Source organism: Ambystoma mexicanum, chromosome 11 (genome assembly GCF_040938575.1).
Source record: "Ambystoma mexicanum isolate Mex_15411 chromosome 11, UKY_AmexF1_1, whole genome shotgun sequence".
In the NCBI taxonomy this organism is placed as follows: domain Eukaryota; kingdom Metazoa; phylum Chordata; class Amphibia; order Caudata; family Ambystomatidae; genus Ambystoma; species Ambystoma mexicanum.
The window spans coordinates 768,007,191-768,031,586 of NC_090934.1; the positions used below are offsets into that span (position 1 = coordinate 768,007,191).

Genomic DNA, 24,396 nt, shown 5'->3' on the forward strand with positions numbered 1-24,396 from the left:
TTCCTCCGGTGTCGCATGCTTGGTGGGGTAAGCGACCCGCCAACGGGCGGAGTCCTCAGATGAGGACGTGGAAGGCGACCGATGACGGCACTTCCGGGAGTGCCTCGAAGAGGCAGGAGTGTCGAGACCGACTCCGGGACCAAGACCCACTGGACTTCCGACGATGACGCGGAGAGTCGCCCCTCGAGTAGTCTGTCGAAAGCCCCGCAGACCTCGACTTCCGGGGCTTGGACACCTTACCTACCGATAACTTCTTGCGCTCCCGCAAGGCTTTCGACGTGAGCGACTGGCAGTCGACAGTCATCCGTGTCATGGGCCTCCCCCGAGGCACTAGAGGCAGGCGTCGTGCGAGTCCGTGACCGACATCTTGGACCCACAGTCCCCGCACTTCTTAAAGCCCGGACGCGGTGTGGAAGACGAGGTAGACATCTCCACGACGAAATATTTCACAAACAGGTTCGAAGAACCGAGAAAGCAACAGAAACTCCAAAGAGTCGAGGCGTGCCGAGAATCCCGAAGCGAACACGTTCGCAGAAAAAACGGAACTGAGGCCACGGGCGTCGTGCGTCCTACTTATAACATCCAGTTATGTCGGCTGTCGGAGGAGGTCCGGGGGCGGCGTATTGACGCAGACGCCGAAGATTTTCCAAAGCAGCACAGCTGTGGTGATTACTGTCATAGATATGGAATACGTCGGAGGACCTAATCCCCTCGAACTGTAATTACTCTAGGATAAAGAGGAGAACCCAAAGGGTTCCCAGCAACACTGACCATACAGAGCTGTGCGATGCGTGCTGTAATAGTAAAAATACAAATGCCTTAAAAAGAGACGTGCAATAAAAGACTCCATACAACAGGTAAAACAGAACAGAGTTCCAAAAAACAGAGCCCATACGAAAATGAGTGGAAAAAGGCCCCACTCATTCAGGATTAAAGAAAAAGCCCCAGAAGTCCAGCAAAAAGTGATAGGGGTCCCACTAGGAGAGGGGATTAAGCATAAACACAATAAATCTCCCTAACAACTTGTATTTAAATATACCATTTATTTATTTACAATAGTGTGTGTTTCTTTGGACCATACGTATGCTACAATTTCTTTGTACAAAGCTACAGCCCTCTCTTCCTTTTAATATGAGCCTGGCTGTTCTGTGTTCGCTACCAAATGCCAAATGTGCTCAGCTGGTACAGCCTTATAATAAGAGTGGCTTTATGTACTGCCTCAGATGTATGATTTTATGAACCCTTAACATTACTTTTTTTATCATGTCTGAACTGAAGGAGTGTAAAAGCTTGAAGGCATGGTCTAGCAAAAAATGTTATTTTAAAAATAGATAGGCAACATAAAAAAAAATACTAGCATTCCCTTTTTTAAAAACTTCCTATGTAAAATTTTGAGCTATTCAAGCTCAAAAATCTCAAAAGCAAGCACATGGGCGCATCCATCTTGTGAAATGGAGGCCCTCCTGTGCTGGCTTTTGCGGCACTAATGAAGGAAAAGCCAGCCAGCTGTAGTAAACAAAAGCTACCCCTGGGTGGCTTTCCCTTCATTAGTGCTGTACGCGGAGGACGGGGACCGGAGACCAGAGCAGGAAAGCTGCAGCTGAATCTCGGTAAGTGCTATTTATTTTTTTTTTTTTAAATAAGCACTAGCTGCAGTTTTTTTCTTAAGTTTTCCGGGCTGGAGGAGCCCGGAAAACTTAGAAATAAAACCGCAGCTTTAAAAACGTTGTATTTATGTTTGCGGTCGCTTTTCAAGCGACCGCAAACAAATACGTTATTGTGCTGGAAAACGCTGCGTTTTTTCATTCCGAGTTTCTCAGGCTCCTCCGAGCCTAGGTAGGTAACAATATTGTTTACCTACCTTGAATAATGGATCGTCATTCTTAAAACTGTACTATTGGGTTTTGCTTTCCCTGATCTGCTTACTGCATTTCTAAAACTGTATTGAGTCCTTACTTACCCTAAACCTGTGATTGCCTTCTTCAAAGTCTAAAAAGAGCTCTTACTGGCCTTCGAATTGTATCCTACACTTCTGAAAAGTATCATTGGTTAAACTGTCTATTCCTATAATAGTAATCGTGTAATACATTTATAAAACCAAAAGGTTATACTGACCCCAAAAACTTTATTCTTAAACTGTAGTTGGGTTAGGATTCCCCTGAACTGGTCTAGTGCGCTTCTGAAAACGTTTACTGTGTTCATTCATATCGCTGAGTAGCTTAAGGCCCCTCTAGAAAGTAGAAGTTCCATTAATAGCTCTGAAATGTGTTCTTAAGAGTAATATTGGTTTTGTAACTGTATCCATTCACAATAGAAGTTCCATATGTTGCAAGACATACTGGTAACAGTGGTGGTTTAACAAAGTGAAAGTGAATAACACTGTATTTTGTGACTAATAGGTGTTAGGGAGAATTCTCTCTTTAGGCTGAATTTCCTAACCTAGTGAGTCCCCCAGCAGCTTTGCTGGATTTCTGGAGTTTGTTTTTTCTCCTGCCAAGAGTGAGACTCTTTTCCTCCCACTCCTGGACATGAGTTATGGTATTCCTTTGACTGGTAATGTGTTTTATGGGCTATGGGGTCCTTTACTCCATAGGGTCTCATGTGTTTTTCCTATGTGTGTTACACAGCACCCTCCATGCAGTAACACAGGGGTGTCATAATGACACTCCACCATAGACTCCATAACCTGGGACGGACTACTGTCTCCCAGGGCATGTAAAGTCACCATTGGCTTTACTAGTCCCAAATTATTAACAGAAACCAGTACAAACCATCATATTGTGGACATACTGGTCAGGGCAATTTGATTGCCCCGGGGTCTGTTAGTCGAGGGGGCACGTCTCCGTCCCCCCTGATCGAGTTTTGGCTGGTGGCAGTGAAAACTACTTTTTATATTCAACCGCAAATATTTCCCTATGGGATTTTCCCATTGTTCGAGGCTACCAACTTTAATTATTTAATTCTCATAGACTCGAACATACCGCCGGTTTATTTAATTAATATTAATTCTCCGGTTGGTATTTTTTGCCAAGACTCGATTCCAAAATGGCGTTTGTGTTCTCTTCTGTGACTCCAACCCAAGTCGAGCCCTTTGTTCCACTTTTTGGCGGGCTTCTCCACAGAAGCCTCCAAAAGTGGTGCCACTCTGTCTGGGTACCACAGGGGGTGTGGGAGGGGGTTTAGGCACCCTGGACTAAGTTACCATGGTAACTCAAGTCGCACCCTTGTGTGATTGGCCCAAGTGGTGAGCCGGCCGGCTCACCACTTAGCATGTTTGAGTGACAGCTAGGCTGAGTGAATGGGGGTTTTCTGCATAAAAGTGGGGCTTTGGGGACTGGAACTTCAGAAGTCGCCACAGGACCTGAGAATCCAAAGAGGGAGAAGCTGAGCCGACCTACCACGACGAAGCCCTCCGGAACCGACTCACCACTTCCCGACGACAGAAGATCTCCCGGCTGGAGAGGCTTCTTCCACTGACTGGTGGGCACAACCAGTTTACCTTTCTTTCTTCGCACCCCAGCTCGGTTTGTGGTCGAACTGCCGGTGCCAAGCACCCCGGCGGCCGGATAGCCACTCCCCACTGAACCGCGAATCAACGGACCGCTCCTTGTACCTGAGAAACTCTGCGGCTGGTTTCTTCCCTGGCAGTGCAATGGGCCCCTGTCTTCATCCATGACGAGATCCCCTTCCCCCGGACGAAGCATGGCTTGCACCCGCTGCCAGGAACAACTGGCCCCGCTGGAGCGTTCTCACCACTTTAAGGTACCGTGTCCGCCAGGCCTCCCTTTCTAAAGATTGCAACAAGGTAATAACTCCTTAACCTGCTGAACTGGGTTAGCCGCCTTGACCCTCTAACTGGTCCCTTTTCTTTGATCCAACTTCTTTTTGAACCATTACAAGACTTTTGTGCACTGCAACCATGTGACCTTGGACACATTTCGTTTGGATCCTCTTAAAGCGGATCCGGCCTACTAACTCTAAATTCACATTTTACTTTGCCTTCCTCTCTTGCTATGTTCTTGTAAAAGTGTTGGGATCTGTTCAATTTGTTCTCTGCTTTTCTCTCCCCTAATTGCTTACCATTAGTGCCTGTGTGTTTTTCTAGATGTGGTTTTAAATAAATAATTATATCTTTTACACCAAGCCCTGGTCAGTGTTTGCTTGTTCTATTGTGTGCTATTGACCTATTATGAATACTCTGTATACTGCCTAACTCTTCTTGAGGGAAGTCCACAGCTACCAAGTGAATCTGTGTGGTACAGACTGCTACCAAGTGGGTTTACTGCCAAACACCTGTAGTCCTAAATCTTTTGTAGTGGTCCCAGAGGGAACTGCACAGGTTTATGCCCAACAATAGGGCCTGAACTTCTTAAAGTATTCTAAAAGTAACTAACCTGGTCTTATTACCCAAGAATGGCAGATTGCAATTCTTAATGTATAAATATAGGTTTGACTCACCTTGAACTGACAATTGCTATTCTTAACAAGATTCTACTTTGTATACCATAAGAAGTCTTAGTTACTTACCTGTAGCTGTATTTCTCCAGCATTGGTATCTTTCATAGATTCACATGCTTGAATATTCCCCGTTGTCAGACTGGGAATCCTCGGTGATAAATTAAATAATAACACATTTTTTTTTATTTTTTTTTAATACACTGCCACCTAGCAGTGCATGTACATAACCCATTATAGCCTATGAGCCACTTCATTGTGTAGTCCCTCCACCTCACTTTGGTCCTTTATGGCCCCAGCCAATGAGGTGGCAGGGCTTAAGCTCCGCCCCCGGCAGCCATCTTCAGATTTTGAACCGTAGAGATTACAGTATGATGGATGCCGAGCATAGGAGCAGCCTCTCAGGGGAGGCGGGCTGGCGCATGTGAATCTATGAAAGATACCAATGCTGGAGAAATACAGTTACAGGTAAGTAACTAAGACTTCTCCAGCATTGGATCTTTCATAGATTCAGATGCTTGAATAGAATACCAAGCAGTTAAAACATGCCACCATTATAAACAGATATGCATAATTACAGAAAAACATTTCTGATCAAACCTTTACCATGCAGCAACACAACGGTTACATACTTCGGGAAAGGAGGCTGGTCCTACCTTATACAAAGAGATGGCGGAGCACTGCCTGTCCAACTGCAGTTTCTTTGTTGGTATCTTCAGTCAGGCAGTAGTGTTTCGCGAAAGTATGCAGAGTGTTCCACGTGGCAGCTCTGCATATGTCTTTCAAGGCCACCCCTGCGTGGAATGCTGTTGACGCCGCCCTTCCTCTGGTGGAGTGCGCAGACGGCGGTCTAGTTAAAGGGTCGCCTTTCAACTGATGACAGTGGGTGATGCAGGACGATACCCAGCGTGCCAGGCTTTGTTTGGATATATGTTGGCCCTTGGTACGGCCAGAGAAGGAGATGAATAGCCGGTTTGAGGAGCGGAACTCCTTGGTTCTTTGCAAGTAAAACTTCAACACCCTAGAAACGTCTAGAGAGTGTAATGTCCTTTCTGCTTCCGAAGCGTGATTCTGGAAGAAGGTTGGTAAAACAATGCGCTCAGTGAATGACATCTCCGAAAGTACCTTGGGGAGGAACTTCGGGTGAGGCCTTAAGATGACGCGGTCCTTCTGGAACAAGGTAAACGGAGGTTCCGAAGACAAAGCTTGCAACTCACTGATCCTTCTGGCCGATGTGATGGCTACCAGGAAGGATGTCTTCCAGGACAAGAATTTCATATCGCATCTATGTATGGGCTCGAAGGGAGGTTGCATGAGGGCTGTTAAGACGGTGTTGAGGCTCCAGTCCGGAACTGGTGTAGGCGGATAAGTACGCATCAGTCCTTTCAGGAAGATCTTGATCGCTGGTAAGGAGAGTAAGGCTTGCGTCTCCGCGGTTACTGTGTAGGCCGCTATGGCTGACAGATGGACCTTGATAGAGGACAGTGAGAGCCCTGATTTAGCCAGGTGCAACAAGTAAGGCAGAATTTGATCAACCAAGGCCGTGAGGGGATCGATCGCAGAGGTCTCGCACCATTTGGAAAACCTGGTCCATTTTCTGGTGTAGGTGAGTTGCGTGGACGGGGCTCTAGCGGCCCTGATGATATCCCAGCATTCTGATGGTAACTTTAGGTGCATCAGTTTACGCTGCTCAGGAACCATGCTTTGAGGGACAGGCTCCTCGGGTCGTGGTGGAGAACCTTGCGGTTCTGTTGTGTCAGTAGATATTGATGTGATTTGAGACGTATCGGGATTTTGCAGGATAGATGTCTCAGCGTCGGGTACCAGACTTGCCGTGCCCAATCGGGTGCAATAAGAATCAAGGAACAATCCTGTTCTTTCACCCTGCGAAGTACCCTCGACATGAGGGGAATGGGTGGGAAGGCGTAGAGGAGCTTCCCCGACCAATCCACTGAGAAAGTGTCTCCCAGCGATTGGTGCTCGGGGTATCTTGACGCAAATCTCTTGCATTTTTTGTTGTTCCTGGTGGCAAAAAGGTCGATCTGCGGATGGCCCCATAAGGCAAATATCCGTCGGGTTTCTCTGTCGTCCAACTCCCACTCGTGTGACACTGTGTATTCTCTGCTTAATCTGTCCGCTAGGACATTGTCCACTCCTGGAAGGTGCTCTGCCCTGATCTGTATCCCGTAGCGCAAGGCCCATGCCCATAGCTGTTGGGCTTCTTGCGACAGAATCTGAGACCTCGTGCCTCCCTGCTTGTTTGTATAGTGCATGGAGGTCGTGTTGTCTGTCTGGACTGTAAGAACTTGACCAGCTATAACCGGTAGGAAGGCTTTCAGCGACAACCTTACGGCCCTGAGCTCCAACACGTTGATGTGGAGCTGGGACTCTTGTGACGACCAAGATCCCTTGGTTTGGAGGTCCGCAAGATGAGCGCCCCAGCCTGATAAGGAAGCGTCCGTCCGCAGCAGGAGGGTCGATGTCGGTGCTTGAAACGGCATTCCCTGTAGAAGATTCCTCGGAGCGTTCCACCATCGAAGGGCCTTGTGCAACGTCGATGGAATCTGGACAATGTCTTCCCAGCATCCGAAAGCTTGTTTCCATTGGTGGTCCAGAGCTTCCTGAACCGGCCTCATGCGAAGCCTGCAGTTCGGTATGAGGAATATGCATGATGACATCATGCCCAATAGGGATTTGTAAGAGCGTACAGATGTTGTCTCTTTCTGTAGGAAGTTCGAAGTTAAGCGTAGAATCGCTGCTATTCTCTCTGTGGATTGTCTCACTCTGGGAATGCTGGAGTCGAGCTCGGCTCCCAGGAAGAGAGCTACCTTGCTGGGAACGAGGCAGGACTTCGTCTGGTTGATGGAGAAACCTAACTCTTTTAGGAGGTTGACCGTCCTCGACACTGCCGAACGAGCCTTTGCAGCTGAACTTGCCTTTATCAGCCAATCGTCCAGGTATGGAAAAACGTCCGTTCCTGCTCTCCTGAGACTTGCCGCTACCGGTGCCAGGCATTTCGTGAAAACTCTTGGCGCCGATTTTAGACCGAACGGAAGCACTTGAAACTGAAAGTGGAGTCCTCCCAGTGTGAACCTGAGGAACTGCCTGTGTGCCGGAATGTGGAAGTATGCATCCTCCAAGTCTAAAGTGGCCAAGAAGTCGTGCTTGTTTAACCAAGGTAGCACCCCTTGTAGAGCTACCATCTTGAAAGTTATGCGCTTGATGAACTTGTTGAGAGCCCTCAGGTCCAAGACGGGCCTCCATTCACCGTTTTTCTTTCTGACGAGGAAGAATCGGGAGTAGAAACCTTTTCCCCTCTGAGAATAGGGTACTGGTTCTACTGCTGCCTTCTGGAGCAGTTGTTTCACTTCGGACATGACCTGTCTTAGCATATGCACTCTGCGGGGAGTTGGAGGCAGGGAAGGAGGTTGGTCCAGAAATTCCAAGGTGTGACCCTTTCGGATCACCTATAACACCCATTTGTCCGATGTAATTGACCGCCAGCGCTGGAAAAACTGGCTCACCCTTCCCCCCCACCGGGGCGTGGCGAAGAGGGGGGGGGGGGGAATTGGTCGTCAGTTCTGCTTGCCTTGCGACTTCCCTTGGGCGGAGCCACGTCTGCCTCTATGGGCGTATCTGTTGGATGACTGATATTTATTGTCTTGGTACGTGCCGCCTTGTGCTTTTTGACCATAGGAGGAACAACTGTATCCCCTGAACTTGGAAGATGAACCTCTAAAGGGACGAAAAGACCGATGGTCCTTACTTTTGTCCTTTAAAGAACTGATGGCTCTGGCTGTGTCAGTGTCTGTCTTGATTGCCTTCAAATGGTCGTCTATCTTTTTCCCAAAGAGATCTTGGCCGTCAAATGGCATGTCTAGTATCTGCGCCTGAACTTCAGGTCTAAAGTTAGTAGCCTTCATCCAGGCCTGCCTTCTGAGCACTGTGCCGTGCGCCATCTGCCTGAAGCCTGATTCGGCCACATCAACTGCTGCGTCGATCATGTGATCCGATGTTGCTTCACCATCCGCGATTATGGATTTTGCCTCCTCCTGGAGCTCCGGTGGTAATTGTTTCGCCAAGTTAGACATGCGGAGCCAAAGCTCGCGATCGAATCTTGCGGTCATGGCCAGTGCATTACCCTCTCTGATTGTAAGTGATGCAGAAGATGATACTTTCCTGCCCATGGCTTCCAATTTACGTCCGTCCTTATCCGGTGGTGCCGACAACGGTGAGGAGGGGTTGGCGAGTTTCTTTCTGGCCGCCACTGTAATAACTGAGTCCGGTTTCGTATGACCCCTTAAACAAAGCGGTGCCGAATCCGGAGCTTTATATTTCTTTTCTGGCCTGGACACCAACGCCGGAGTCGATAAGGGCGTAGATAGGATCTTGGATCCGGAATCCCAGATGGTATCGAGGAGGGGAATTGTGGTCACTGTCCTCCTTCGTTTGTCCCTGTGCTCATAGAGCACTGATTGCCTTTCCTCCGAAGAAACCTGAATTTTAAACAGTTCTGCGGCTACACCTATTATGGTGTGGAAAGAGACGAGATCATCCGGTGGTGAGGCCTTGCCCGGCGAGTCTCTCCTCCTGGGCTTCTCGACGACGTAGTCATCCCAATCACTGGGTGCGTCTGGCTCCTGAGTTATTTCTCCTTCTGGTTGCGAAAATTCACCAAAAGGATCCTCCTGCCAGTCTGATACCGAGATGGTGGACGGTACCATGGTGGGATCTACGTCCGGAGATTGCGGTCTGTGCGATGACTGTGGTGACGGGACTCTTGTAGGTGAAGCACTGTGGGTGCTGCTCCTCGGTCTTCGAGCAGGTGATCTCATCCGTTTTTGCGGTCTACTCCTGTAAGGAGAGCAACCCGATGTGCCTGGAATCGGGGATGACTCTCTAGGAATGGGATTAATCGGAATTTGCTTCTCCCTTTGCCGTTTGTAAAATTCTTCTACAATCCTCTGCACGGATAACATGAGCACCGGGTCATGAGGATATTCGGATTCTCCCGTGGACGGGTGCCAAGGAGGGCTGTATTGTTTCGGTAAGGGACCGATGGACTCTTCCACCACTTCCGCATCAGAGAATTCTTCCTGAAGAATTATATCCGGAAGTTCTGCCATGTGCCCCAAAGGTGAAAATTGCTGCACCAGAGGTTCAGTTACAGTATTCTTCTCAATGATATTGCTTGTAATGACAGGAGCTTCAAGAGTGAGAGGCAGTAATTCCTCTGTAACTGCCGAAATTTGCGGTGCCTCTGAAGGCGTTATGGATGATGTTATCCTCGTCGACGACTGAGATTGTCCCGTCGACGAAGGCTTCGCTGTCGACTGAGATTTTCCCGTCGACGACTGAGATTTTCCAGTCGACTAGGGATTCGTCGTCGACGACTGACATTTTCCCGTCGACGAGGGCTTCGTTGACGAATGTGGAGTGTGTTCCGTGGACGACTGCGTCATGGATGAATGCTTCGTGGACGAGTGGTGTTTCTTGCTCGTCGACGATTGCTTCGCGGTCGACATGTCCGATGACGATGATCTAACTGTCGACGATGTCTTAAGCGTCGTCGATGCTGGTTTTCGTCGACGGTATGGCCGATGACGGGCCTTTAACTTTCCCTTCATTCGTGCGCGGTTTACCCGCCGACGACTGCCCCCCCCCCGTTTTTTGCAAACTCCTCCTTACCTCTGGAGGCAGATTTTGCTGACTTTTTCTGGCTTGATAGGTCAACTGGAGGCAGAAAGGGTATCAATTCCAGCTTCCTCTTTTTGGATTTGGGAGAGGAACTCCTTTCCACTGAAGAGGCCCTTCTCTTTGAAGTTTGCCTCTCAGATGGAGTGCTGGATTGGACAGGAGCTGTTCTGACAGACTCTTCGTCCGAAGATTGATCCCTGGATTCCAGGTATGAAAGGAGTCTTCTATGCCTGTCATGAAGGGTCTTGGTGGAAAAAGTTTAGAAATCTCGCATTTTTTAATGTCATGTGGGTACAGACAATAAATGCAATGCTCGTGGGGGTCCTTGTAGTAAACCAATTTCTTCTTGCACCTCGTGCAGTCCCTGAACAGGGAAGGCTTCCTGACAGCCTGAGGTGCCTCCATTTCTGAAGAGAAGTTCAGTCGACGATTTTGAGAGGAAAACAACAAGGTTTGCCACCAAGGTTAATTGGAAAGAAAGCCCCTAAGAAGGGAAACAAGATGGAATATATTTTACAAATATATTCCACACAAAAGTAGAAAGAATTTGAAAAAGCTCAGAGAGCTTGAGGATTCCCTGTGTCTGATAGACTGCGGTGAAAAATCTGAAGATGGCTGCCGGGGGCGGAGCTTAAGCCCTGCCACCTCATTGGCTGGGGCCATAAAGGACCAAAGTGAGGTGGAGGGACTACACAATGAAGTGGCTCATAGGCTATAATGGGCTATGTACATGCACTGCTAGGTGGCAGTGTATTAAAAAAAATATATATATATTATTATTATTTAATTTATCACCGAGGATTCCCAGTCTGACGACGGGGAATATTCAAGCATCTGAATCTATGAAAGATCCAATGCTGGAGAATTAAGTTTGTTTTTAATGATGGTGCTTATATACTATGTAACCGTACTTGCCTTTCGCAAGATTTAGCTTGGCCTACATGTATTTATAATAAATCATTAAAAAATATATTGTATTTGTGTTTTTGGACCATATGTAAGACATGCATTACTTACTGTAAATGCATTTGATGGTTGTATCTTCTTCGATTCACATGCTGTGCATATAGTCCAACATCCAGTGGTAACCGTGGAGTATTGCATATTGTCTTTCGAGAATCGAAAGGGGCAGTCGACACGGGCGTGCCTGTAACACTATCCCTACGTGACGTGTAGTGTACCCAAGATCCCTCACGCGTTGAGGCCCCCCTCCCCCCCAATTGTATTTTTTTGCCGTGAGGGACCCTTATGACTATCGTGAGTGAGTACAGAAAAGAGAAAGTGGTAAGACGTCCATGTTCCTTCCATCCGAGCGGGGAGGAAGGGTGGGCGCATGTGAATCTAAGCAGATACAACCATCAGAAATGCTTTTACGGTAAGTAATGCAGGTCTTCTGATGCTTGTTAATCTGCTTAGAATCACATGCTGTGCAGAGACTAGCGAGCAGTACCTGGAGTTGGAGGTGGCTTGTTAGAAGGAATAGTAGTGAAAAGATGTCTTCATACTGTTGGTCCCACCTGAGAATCGGACCTAGAATGAGTGTCTAGGAAAAAGTGTTTTGTAAAAGTGTGTACAGAACTCCAGGTTGCCGCTTTGCAAATGGACTCCAGGGGAACATTTGCAAGGAATGCTATGAAAGCCTCAGTGCCTCGAGTAGAATGTGCTCCAGGCTTGAAGGGCAGCTCCCTCTTAGCAAGAGTAGCAGAGTCTGATGCATTTGACTATCCACCTAGAGATGGTGGATTTGGAGACCGCATCTCCTCTTCCTGCCGCCACTGAAACGAAAAAACTGATTAGTCTTTCTTAGTGGACGAGTTCTTTCCATGTATAACAGGACAGCTCTGCGTACATGCAGTGTGTGCAGGCTTCTTTCTCCTATGCTTGAAGGGTTTTGAAAGAAAGTTGGTAGTTCCATAGATTGGTTCGCATGGAACTTAAAATTAATTTAGGAGCAAACCTAGGCAGAGTGCGCAGAACCACCTTGTCTTTGTGAACTGTTACAAAGGGATCTAGGATTGAGAGTGCTTGTAGTTCACTTACTCTCCTGATGGAGGTAATAGCTATTAAAAAAGCAGTCTTATAGGTGAGATCTTTAAGACTTGCTCTGTGCATGGGCTCGAAAGGAGGCCCCATAAGCCTAGTCAACACCACGTTTAGGTACCATCCGGAGCCGAGTTAGAAATGGGAGGGTGAATTATTTTCACTCCCTCCATGAAAGCCTTAATAACTGGTATCTTCCACCATGACACTTTCTGTTGTAATGTAGTGCAGGCTGAAAGCTCAGCTAAGTGAACCTTTAGAGAGTTTTAGGCCAGGCCTGAGTCAAGTAAATGAGTTGGGTACAAAACGATGTTAATGTTAAAGGATATTTGTACTGCACACTATCACCACCGAAGTGGTCCCCTGGCGCTCTGGCGGCTCTGAAAGAGGGAGGGGGGTGGGGGGGCGAGTTAGTCGGATTGAGCTGGAAAAGTACAAGATAGCAGTGATGTGATGTGCTGTTGGCAGCCTCAGCCCGGTGGATCCGTTGGCTGGGCTTGGGGTGTTTTACGGTCGGTAGTCGTGTGCTGTTGTGTAGGTCTATGTGCGGTTTGTTTTGTTGTTGCAGTGTAGTGAAGTGAAGTTTGTGCAGATTGCTGCGTTTTAGGCTTGTGGGTGTGTTTGGTCAGAGTTTGAGAGGTGTATGCAGAGGGGTGAAATTGTTAGTGGAATGGTTAGTTGGCATCGCTGTCCTTGCAATTGTGTCTAGGTGTGACGCTTGCAACCATTCACTATTCCATCAGAGTGTGGTGCTACTTAATTTCCAATATTCTGTCTAGATGCGAGGCAGGCTAGTGATCACGATTCTATTCAGGTGTTGCACTAGTCATCATTCACAGTTTTATTTAAGTGTTCTAACATTCACATTTCTATCTAGAAGCGAAGCTGGCTAAGTAAGTGTGGCACATGCTAACATTCGTGATCCTGTCTAGATATAACGTGAGCTAAGGTTAATAATTCCATCTAAGTGTGGTACATGCTAATATTCATACCTCCATCCAAATGCGACACAGGTTAAAGTTAAGAATTCCATCTAAGTGTGGTACATGTTAACATTAGTACACCTTAAAGGTGACGCAGGCTAATCTGGACTGTTCTCTATAGGTGTGGCCCTAGTTAACATTGGCTGGTATGTTAATGCGTAATGCAGTGCAGTATTTACAGTCCGGCCAAGAATGGATTTAGGCTGGTGGTCACAAGTCTTAGTATCCATGTTGTAATTCTATGGCAGTCTACGTTATGGAGAGGTAAGGTAGAGTGGCTAGGGCTTTCTGGAGTAGAGTAATTGCACGACACCCCACCCATGCCACACAGTTGTGTTGGAGTCTGTAGGCTGCTGGCTTCTTTGCTTCCCCTGCTGACACCTGCGGACACATCATGAAGTCGCCAATGTAGGAGCCGCCCTTTGTCTTGGGGCCCTTAGCCGCAGGGTCTGCCGGGCAGAGGGCCGCCCTGGGAGGGTTAGTTATGTCCCAGATGGAGCACAGAGTTTATTTTTATTTTAATAGGGTTCATGCTCTTTGAGTTGCACCAGATGACAAACCGTTTCCATTTACTGGAATAGCAATATCTAGTGTTCGGTTTTCTTGCCTTCCTGAGAATTTCCATACATCCGAGGGAGCTGCAGGTGCCCAAACTCTGACCTCAGGAGCCAGGCCGCTAACTTCAATGTATGCGGGCATGGGTGAAGCGTCTCCCCTCCGTCTTGCGACATGCTGTATGGGCAAGGCAGTTTTAACTGGAGGAGATGGGGACATCAGATGAGCGAACCAGGGTTGGCGGGGCCACCATTATCATCGTGACTGGTTCCTGGTGCATCTTGTGCACTATTTTGTTGAGGAGCGGGGGTGTGGGGTTCGGGTTTCAGCGTAAACAAATTTCCCTGACCATGTTATCCAGAGACCGTTCCCCTTGGACCGGTTCTGGGGGTACCTGGAGGCGCAATCTTGGCATTGAGCGTTCTCCAGAGTTGCAAACAAATGGATCTCTGGGAAGACTGTCTTCGTGTAGTCGCCATTCGTACTCCATGGGCAATTGGAATCTCTGCTGAGTACGTCTGCTAGAAGATTGAGTGCCCCTGGAACATGTTGTGATTACAGGAACATGTTGCGTTTGATAGCCCACTTCCAAATGTTCTGTGACAGTTTGGACAGCCCTAGAGAGTGAGTGCCCCCTCTCTTTGTTCAGATAGTACATGGCTGTGGTGCTGTCTGTGAGGATCAGGACTGTCTTTTCTTGCAGTTAGTGTGTTTGGAAAGCTTTTAGTGCTTTGAACACTGCCAATAGTTCCAACAGGTTTATGTGGTTGGATGCTATGTCTGACGTCCAAACTCTGTGTGCTGTTTGTTGAAGCAGGTGAGCTCCCCACCCTGTGAGAGATGAGTCTGTAGTTCGAGTGGCTTGCACTGCGGGGGTGGTGAAGGATTTCCTCTTCAAGAGGTTCTCCCTCCACCACCGTAGCGAGAGAACGAGGGCTCGTGAGACAACCACTAGATCGTCCCATTGTCCCCTGGCCTGACACCACTGGCTGTTGAGCCACTCCTGCATTGGAAGCAGACACTAGCGCGCGTGAGGAACCGAGTAAATACATGACGCCATCATTCCTAACAGTCGCATAGCCTTGCGTACTGTCACCTCTCGACTGGCTACATACTGAGGGATTTGAAATGACATTTTGGACCCTCTCGTTGGAGGGGAAGACAAGGCCGTCCTTTGTTCGAATTAGAGCCCCCCTCTAGGAACTGCTCGACTTGACTGGGGTCTAGGCTGGATTTATTCTTGTTTTAGAGAATCCCAGACTGAATAAAAGCTCCATCGTCTTTTGGGTATTTGACAAACCGGTTTCGTAAGAGTCCCCCGTTATGAGCCAGTCGTCGAGGCAAGGATAAACCGGGATGGATTGCCTGCGCAGATGTGTTGCTGCCACCGCTAGTACCTTTGTAAATACCCTTGGTGCAGATGCTGTGCCGAAGGGTAGTACCTTGAACTGATAATGCTCATCTTGTATCATAAATCTGAGGTATTTTCTGTGCGCTGGCAACATTGAAATATCAAAGTATGCATCTTTCATGTCCAGTGTTGCCATGTAATCCCCCTGTGATAGCAGGGGAATTACTTCCTGCAGAGTGACCATGCAGAACTTGTGGCTTTACAAATTTGTTCGCTGGGCGCAGATCTAATACAGGGCGCATGGTTAGATCCTTTGGGTACAAGGAAGTACACTGAATAAATACCTTCTTTTACCTGTGACAGAGGTACGACTTCTATTGCTCCCTTTTCTTGTAGTGTCTCGACTTCCTGAAGGATACGAAGATGGTCTGGTGTCAGTCGTCTTGCTCGTGGAGGTCTGAATGTTGGGGGACTGGTTGAACTCTATACAGTACCTGTGGGCCACGGTCTTTAGAACTCACTGGTCTATAGTTATCCTCTCCCATGTCTGAAGGAATGATGTTAGCCAGCCCCAACCAGGGAGGGAGGGGACCTGAATCTTTGGGTCATTTTGAACCTGAGGCCGGAGAGCCTCTGGGGATAGAGTTCCAGCCCCTTCCTTTCCCACAATGCCGACCCCTCTGGAGGAAATGGGGTGGAGTATCCGCTGGTTCCCTGTGGAGAGGACCAATTGTTTCCAGAGTTGTACTGTTGAGGGAAGCTTTGGCCACGAAAAAGCCGTCTGGACCCAGATCCTCGTCTTGTAGAGGGCCTTTGTGTAATTTGGTCCAGTGTAGTATCATGCTCCTTTTTTGCAGTCTCGAGGGCCTCGTCGACGGCCTTCCCAAACAGGTTGGATTCTTCCAATGGTTTATTTATAACTGACGCTTGCGTCTCTGGCTTGAACCCAGAGTTCCGTAGCCACGCGTGTCTCTTCAGGAGTGTGCCCTGAGCCAGGGATCGACCATCTGTTTCAGCAGAATCCAAAGTGTTTTTAAGTATGCTTTGGTTCACTTGTCTGCCCTCAGTCACTGTGGTCAAGAGACAAGTTCGTAGTGGTTCGGGAACCTCCTGTAGGCCTTGTAGCAGGGCCCACTGAGCATCCGCGTAGCTGGCCAATAAGGTTGTGTTGTTGGCAATACGTATTGAAAAAGCTGCTGCGGCGCTGACCCTCTTCCCAAGGGCGTAAAATCGTTTACCTTCCTTATCAGGGGGTGCCTCGCCGGTTGACAGAAGGACCCCTGCCCTCTTTCTTGTAGTGGTCACCACCAGAGAGTCTGGGGTGGAGTGACCTCCGATATAAAGGGGGTCAGAGGGAGAAAGACGCAAGTTTTTCTATTCTTGGATTAACACCTCTTGTGAGAGAAAGTGCTGATAAGGAGGGAGTCAGACGTTTAATTGAATTGAGGAGAGGAATAGCTTGGCTGGCCGGTGGCTTCTCTTTGAGATGTCCTCCACAAAGTCAGCTTCAGGGACAGCTTCACCTGTGGCAATTTTGAAGTGTTCAGCTGCTTTGCGCAACATGACGTTAAACGTCAATTGATCATCCACTGGTGAGGGTTGTCTAGTGGGGGTGGTCTCGGGGGAATCCAAAGACATGGCATCAGTATCTGGTGATGGATCAGGAGACTGGCATGGTTGATGGTCACCCATATCCAGGTTTTCTGGGATCATGCATGGTCTCAGGATGATCTGACATGACATTTATAACGCGCCTATACACAAGTGTTTCAAGGCGCGACCCGGCAAGGGAGGGGAACAGTGCAAAGAGACAATGGTCCTACTAGGCCAGGTGTCATTCAGATCGTGCAAGGGTAGGGAGAAAGGGAAAAATGCCTGGGGGAAGGGAGAGGGGAAAGTGCAGTACATGGGATAGAAGAATAAATACGATAAATAAAAGTGGCCTGAAGGGGGCAAGTGCAAGGACAGAGCAGACATAAGTGCTGGTAGGGGGACTGTAGGGGTACAGAAACCAGTCCCTAAGAGCGGGGGTTGCCAGGGAGGCAGGGCAGGTGTGCAAAAGGTGGGACCTGGCCCCAAGATCAGAAAGGGTGGCCTGGTAACTAGTGCAGATTCGGCTGGGAATTTCAGCAGGGGAGAGAGGCAGAGAAAGCAGAAGCAAAGAGGAAGGTTTTGAGGTGTTTCCGGAACCGGAGATGGTTCTCCTCAAGTTTCAGGGAGGCAGGAAGGCTGTTCCAGAGGGAGGCCCCTGCCGAAGAGAGAGATCGACCACCAACTTGTTGCTTGGAGAAGCGGCTGACCCTGAGGGAGTCGGAGGCAGATGAGCGAAGAGCCAGAGAAGGAAGGTTTTTGGGAAGAGAGTTGAAGGTAATGCAGCCCCAGGCCCCAGAAGGCCTTGTGGATAATGCAGATGGTTTTGAAATTAATCCTTGCAGCCACTGGGAGCCAGTGCAGAGATTTCAGTCCTGGAGGGATACGATCCCTGGGCTTGAGGCCAAGGACAAGTCTCGCAGTCCTGTTTTGGATAAGTTGCAGAGGGCGGCCATTAGAGGCAGGCAGATTTAGATAGAGGCTGTTGCAATAGTCCAGCCTAGAGAGAACCATGGCTCTGGAGAACGGTGAGCTTCTGGGGGAAGAAGAGGAAAGGAAGAATACCTCTGAGGAGATGCAGCTGGTAGTGTGACTTCTTAGAGCCATCGGAGATGTGAGGAGAGAAGGTGAGTGTGGAGTCGAATATGACCCAGAGGTTTTTAGCCTTGCAAGGTGGGAGCAGGAAGAGGGCCAAGAGAGGCTGGCCAGAGAGCTGCAGGGAAGGAGGGAGAGGGTGTGCCGATGAGTAGAATCTGTCTTACTGGCATTAAGGCAGAGGTCATTGGCAGCACACCACTCATGGATAGCAGACAGTCGGAGTTGAGGGAAGGAGAGGAAGAGGCAGAGGGTAGCCTGAAAATGAGCTGGGTATCATCCGCATAGCACTGAAAATTGGGGCAGAGAGCGGCGATACGGTGGGCAAGGAGTGCCAGGTATTGGTTGAACAGCCAAGGAGAGAGGTTAGATCCCTGGGGGACACCACAGGTAGAGAAAAAGATAACGAGAGGAAGGACCCAAGCTGGACCTGGGAGGGTCAGTCGGAGAGGAAAGAAGTCTGCCACACCAGAGCCTGTCAGGCGATACCCATGTTATAACGGAAACGGTTGAGCAGGATGGCGTGGTTGACTGTGTCAAAGGCAGAAGAGAGATCAAGCAAGATGAGGACACAGGGTGTTGGAGTCAAGGTTGGATAGCAGGTCTTCACGGATGTCCAGGAGAGCAGTTTCTGTGCTGGCAGCACTGAAGCCAGACTGATGGTCATGAAGACAACCAACAGATTTGGTGTGGAGATTAAGATGGGAGATGGCCAGTTTCTCGGGAGCTTGCCCAGGAAGGGAGTGATGGAGATTGGGCGATAGTTAGACAGGCAGGAGGGGTCAGCAGAGGGTATCTTAAGAAGAGGGTGCACAAGGGAATGCTTCAGGGGGGATGGGAAGACTCCAGTGGCAAAAGAGTGATTGCAGATATCAGCCAGGGCGGGAGCCAGTGAGTCGATGGTGAATTGGCCCTCATCCTCAGTGTGTGCAGGAAAGTCCTCTTCAGTGAGGTCATAGTTGTATATATATCCTCTTCCTGAGAGGGATCAAAGAGCCTTGGGAATTTTGCTACAGGGTCCAAAGGGCTCTCATCCCGTGGTCTTCTTGGAGTGGGATGCTCTGAACGGGTAACAAACCTGTCCAGCTTTTCCAAACAGTTGACATTTTTCTGTAGTTTAAACAGAAGACCTAGAATAATCTAGAGGAGGAAAAGGATCTTGAAAACTCTCTGTCGTAAAACAGATTTTTGTCTCAACGTCGAAGACATCCCTTCTTCGCCCTCAGAGAACTCCTCCTGGGGGACCGAAACAGGTGGGATGTCCCTGTGCCTCTTTCGGTTTATGGGAGGGTTCCCGTACTCCCCTTAGGCTATCCTTGGATCTCAACGGATCCTTTGCCTTTTCCGTAGGCCTCGAAGATTCTGACTGCCGTTTGAGAATCGGCAGAAATAATTCTTGCTATGCTGTCGGTGACGTCCTCCGCAGACGGGAGGCGCATAGCTTCGGCCTGCGATTGTGAAGGAGTCTTTTTTCGCAGAGCCGGGGCCTGGTCTTCGTCGGGTGCCTTCCTCGGCGGTGCCGGGGCCTTGTCTTCAGCAGCTGCTTTCTTCGGCGGAACCAGACCCCGGTTGTCGCCCGACACCTTCTTGTGATGCGTCTCAACGGAACCCAGGATGTTAGAGGTAGCGCCCTTTCTTCGATGGCCCGGTCGCTAGGCGCAAATGCTGTTGCGGGAGGTCTGCCGATCCTGACGGTCGGCGGGTGCCGCCGGAACCTCCGGTGTACCCGTTGGCGCTGAAGTCTTCTTCGACTTGGCTGAAGATTGACTTGGGGTTGTGTGTTTAGGGCTGTGTAAATGTTAGTCTTTGTCGCCGGGTTGTACCTTCCCCCATAGCAGTGCCTGTGCCGTGCCTGGTGGGGCCGGGGACAGACGATGCGGAACGGGAGCGTTCTGTCAAAAGGTCAACAACTTCCGGTTCAGAGGTCTGATCGTCACCCTCGCCGTAGTCACAGTCGGTGGCTGCGGCAGCGAGAGAAAACTCGGCCTTCGACATCCCGTAGGCTGCCCACTGCTTGACTTTGCGCTCCTTCTATGTCTTAGGACTGAGGAGCTTACAAGCCGCGCATCCTACTTCGTTGTGATGAAGGGGCAAGCAACGGTTACACCATTTGTGCTTATCTCTCCAAGGAAATTTGCCTTTATAAATGGGGCAAAACCTAAATGGAGTCCTCTCCATAGCTGATGATGGGTAGAGTGATGAAGACCAAAAGGGAAAAAGGAAGGAAAGGCATTCTCAGATTGTACAGAAATGTCCACCCCAACCCCACTCTCCCCACTGTGTAGACCGGCGGAAGGCCCGGCCACGTGGTCGGCTGCACCGACTGGATCACCGTCCGAAGTTCTGAAGGTCTTGGGTGAGATCTGGAACAGCCGTCGAAATAAGGGACTGATAGTGACCTTAATTATTTTATATAATTATTCGACCAAAGGTCAAGGGGACAATAGGCAATGTCTCTGACTAGCTCCGCATAAGGCGACCAGTATGCTGGGTGGGGAAAAAAAAACAATCTGAGGGACCTCGACGCGCGAGGGATCTTGGATACAACTACACATCACGTAGGGATAGTGTTACAGGCACGCCCATGTCGACGTCCCCATTCGATTCTCGAAAGAGGCAATACTCTTATCCACTGGATGTAGGACTATATGCACCGCATGCGATTCCAAGCAGATCCATCAAAAGCTACAATTTCTCTCTCCCTACTAAGATAAGCCTGGCTCTGTCTACACTAACACATTTTCTCTGGTGGTAAAGCCTTAGACCAAGACTGGAGTTTTGTACTGCCTCCCATCTGGTTTTATGAAGACCTTAGTGTTGGGGAGAATTCTCATGTATTTTTCTGTGATTTGGACTCTGTTTCGTTTGACTGGAGTCTGACAAACTCCATAGCCATCATCTTTGCATTGTGTCACACAGCACCTTCAGTGTTGTGACACAGGGAAGTCTTGCAGATAACCCGAAGGTTTAAAAACCTTCTCTTGGATAAACTACTATTTCCAAGAGCAGTGAAGTGAAATTGAATACTTCCATTTGTAACGTTCTAGACCCAGCACACACCATCTTACAATAGGGGGCTGTAGGGGTTACTTAGTGTCCCCTTTGTCTAGTTTCTCCTGTAACCTTTTTAGGTTACCCTTTCTACAATTAATGGCTGGTGGCAGTGGTTTACTTTTTCCTACCATTGTGGGTTTCTACCGCAGGTTGCAATTGCAGCTGCAGTAAAACACCCATTGGTGCCCATTTTGTAATTTGTGTATTTTTAAAGTTTTAATTAAACCAATAATAAAAGAATGTAAAAGACAGCCCCCTTCTTTTTTCGCCATTTCTTGTTGGACAGGTCCTTCTTGAGATTTACTGTGCACGCCAAACCAGGTTTGGCCCCTTTGTTCATTTGGTCTTTGGCAGGATTCACAAGTGAAGCCCGCCTCTGGCTCCATTGTGTCTAGCACAGCAGGAAGCGAGGGAGGTGCCCGAAACTCCGAGCTTAGTCTCCTTGGTTACAGGAATGCACCCAAGGGTGATTTGCTGGAGGGCTGTCCTCAGAGCACAGCCACCTTGCTGGGTGATTGACTGCTAGGCTGCAAATGAAGGGGAGAAACCTGCATGAAGTGGAATAAATTAAATGTTTAAGCAAGAAACATTTAGTGTAAAAGTGTATTTGAATACTTTTCACTGAATCTCTGTAAAACCCCTACTGCTCACATTGACCCCACTTGCGATAAGCCTGGCTGCTCAGCCCCACGACCAACCTGTGTATTACAGACTTCTACCAAAGGTTGGGTTACCTATTGCCAGGAGGACAAGGTTGGTGTAGTCTCCCCAAAGGGTACTGCCACAATCTTGACTAACACTTGGACTTTAAAACTGTCCCAACAGGTTCTCACCCACTTTAATGTTCGTCGTTGTAGAGGCCCGTCCAAAAACCACCTTATCACAAACTACCACATAGCTTTTTTAAGGAAGTGGTGTACAGTTCATGTGTGTAATGAAGCTTAGTATTCAAAGGCTCAAACTATGCAGCATGGAAAGGGGGGCATGGCCCTAGGGAGAATTTCAGTAAGCCGAGTGTGAGACTGCTTTGGAGCCAGTAACTTAGGAAGGCATTAGCGCGCTGTTCATCTAGATTCACCTAGATTCTTTGTGGTTTCAAACATTTATTGGTGGACAGAACAGGAAAAAGGCCTAGAGGCATGCATTTTAATCACTAAACAAACATACAATTTACTATTGTATAACATACCCTAGGAAGCAGTCGACATCATTGAGCCACTGTGTAATAAAATGATTGGTGACTGGTTCTACATTGTTTGGGAAACGAAGATTTTCCATGGTGTTCAGAAGCAGAATTGGATTGTAGTACAAAGCAGCAATGGCAACCTGCAGGCACATTGTTCGAAGTTCACTTGTCTTTACTTCTCGGGTCAATCTCTCTAAAGCAGCCTCCACAAATAAGGGTATACACTGAAATGTTCAACAAAAAAGCAATTACTTTTATAATGCATGTTTGGACTCCAAATTAGACTTTCATATTTAAAAATACATAATTTGGAAAATGTTTTAGAGTTGCTCGTTAAGCGTTACCATGACAGTTTAACAGCCAAAGCAAGCTTATTCACTATAGTAACTACTGTATTCTTTGTTCTTATGCCCCTTCAGTCATTTGAATGGAAAATCAATGGAGTAAAGTAGCTTGCTGGGGAGTATACACCCCACCTTCAAAGACCTTTGAGCATGCTCCGGGTCCTTTTAGTCTATAAACCCCCTTGGCATTATCACTGCAATGAGTACTTTTAGACATGCAGATACAACCAATAGGATAGTAATCACAAAAGTTAGACAAAACTAATACTAGTTCTAAATCATGGTTATTTTAAATGTATATGTTCTCCAAACATTTTACTTTAAATGACTACTAAACTCCACATATATACATACTAATTCTAGTGTGAACATGGCTTTTCTGGACCAACAATGTAGGCAGTTTCTTGGAGATCAATTCACAGGTCAACGCTTACTGACACTTCAGTCTAGCCAAACTCAATCTAGGAAAACGTCAAACGCTATGAAGCTCAGTTGAAGGTACAGTGAGAATCAAATTGAGTCTACACAGTAGTACACACACATAACTTACCAATAATAGTCTGGCTTGCATCTGCCTAGAATCCCATGCTTTACATAGGCTGCCATATAGTGGTTGGTGCAGAGTATTCCTCTTAGGGAGAATTCTAATTGCTGTGCCAATTCCCTTCAACCTTAGAGACTCCCACCTCTTTTGCTGGACTTTAGGACATTTTAATTTTTATCCTGCAGTGAGACCTTTTTCTCACTCATGTATTTTAACCTGATTTGCCTTCTGCATTCTCTGTTTTTGGAGTCTGACAAACTCCATAGGCATCTACTTTTGTATGGGGACACCCAGCAGCTTCAGTGCAGTGTCACAGAGAAGTCACCCAAGAGAAGGACATGCAGCAACTCCCACAACCATCCGAACTCAAAAGCCCAAGACAAAATAAACATGTGCTCATGGAACACCCGAGGTTTTCTCCACCTCACATCCCCAGGATCCACTGATATAACAGACTACGATATCATCTGTCTACAGGAGACATGGCTCCTCCAACCTCCTGTCCTCGACGGCTACGAGACCCACACAGTGGAGGCCAAGAAGGGCCTATTAGGTCGTCCAACAGCGGGTTTGCTTATCGCAATCCGAAGTGGACGAGGCCTTACAGATTCACAAAAAATAAAAGAAAATCTCTTTATGATGATGGTCAAACTAAATTGGACTATAACGGACGAAAAAGCAAACAAATCATCTACGAAGAAAATAATAATTGCCACCATATATTGGAACCCTGCAACTGTCGACTGTGCAAAGTTCATTAAAACAATAGAAGAAGCCTTGGATTGGGCGCAAGTAACTCACCACCCAGACTACGTTGTCCTAGCCGGTGACCTAAACATCCCTAGTCAGCATCGCGAAAAGACAAAAGAACCCAAATCGAAAAAGCGCCCAACAGATCAGAGATCTACTAAATGGCATAACCTCATGAAATCTAGATCCTTTGACAACTTGGACCAAGTTTTCGCCGACCCAAATAGACTACCTACATGGGAAGGAGCGAAATCTAACTCTACAATTGATTACATCCTGGTATCACGTCCTTTATTACTACATATCACCTCTTTTAAAGTGATCAAAACTAGAGAAAGTGACCACAACCTCCTTGAGACCACCTGGTCCACTAATCCGCCGAAAAATCACACAATGAGCGCAGAATTCGACCTCAACGCTCAAGGTAGAAGACTTAGGATCACGGAAAAGGACATAACCATCACACAGTTTTACAACGACCGCACCAAACACCCACACTCGACAGTGGTGGATTACACACCCTTGCTGTCCGTTTGCAGAGCTCCACAGAGAAACAAAGTCAACTGCAGCTGATCAAAAACACAAGTACGACAAACTGGTCGCCGAAAAAAAAAGAGTTAAGGAAAACAAAAAGACTAGCACGAAAACTTGCCTATCCATTAGCTATGGCCGCTATTAAAGAAGCCGTCTCAAAATACAAATCCTGGATAAAGGGGCACCGGCACAAGCTCTACCAGCAAGACGCAGAAGAC

The 24,396-nt window shown here is 47.9% G+C and overlaps 1 protein-coding gene across 1 annotated transcript in view; it reads right to left on the reverse strand.

Annotated features, from left to right (window-relative positions):
• IPO7 (importin 7) overlaps window positions 1–24,396 on the reverse strand; it is a 1,018,209-nt gene that overhangs the window by 172,185 nt on the left and 821,628 nt on the right. The window contains exon 21 of the mRNA XM_069623670.1: window positions 22,010–22,230. Within this exon, the coding sequence (XP_069479771.1) occupies window positions 22,010–22,230 (221 nt within the window). The remainder of the gene's footprint in view (window positions 1–22,009; window positions 22,231–24,396) is intronic.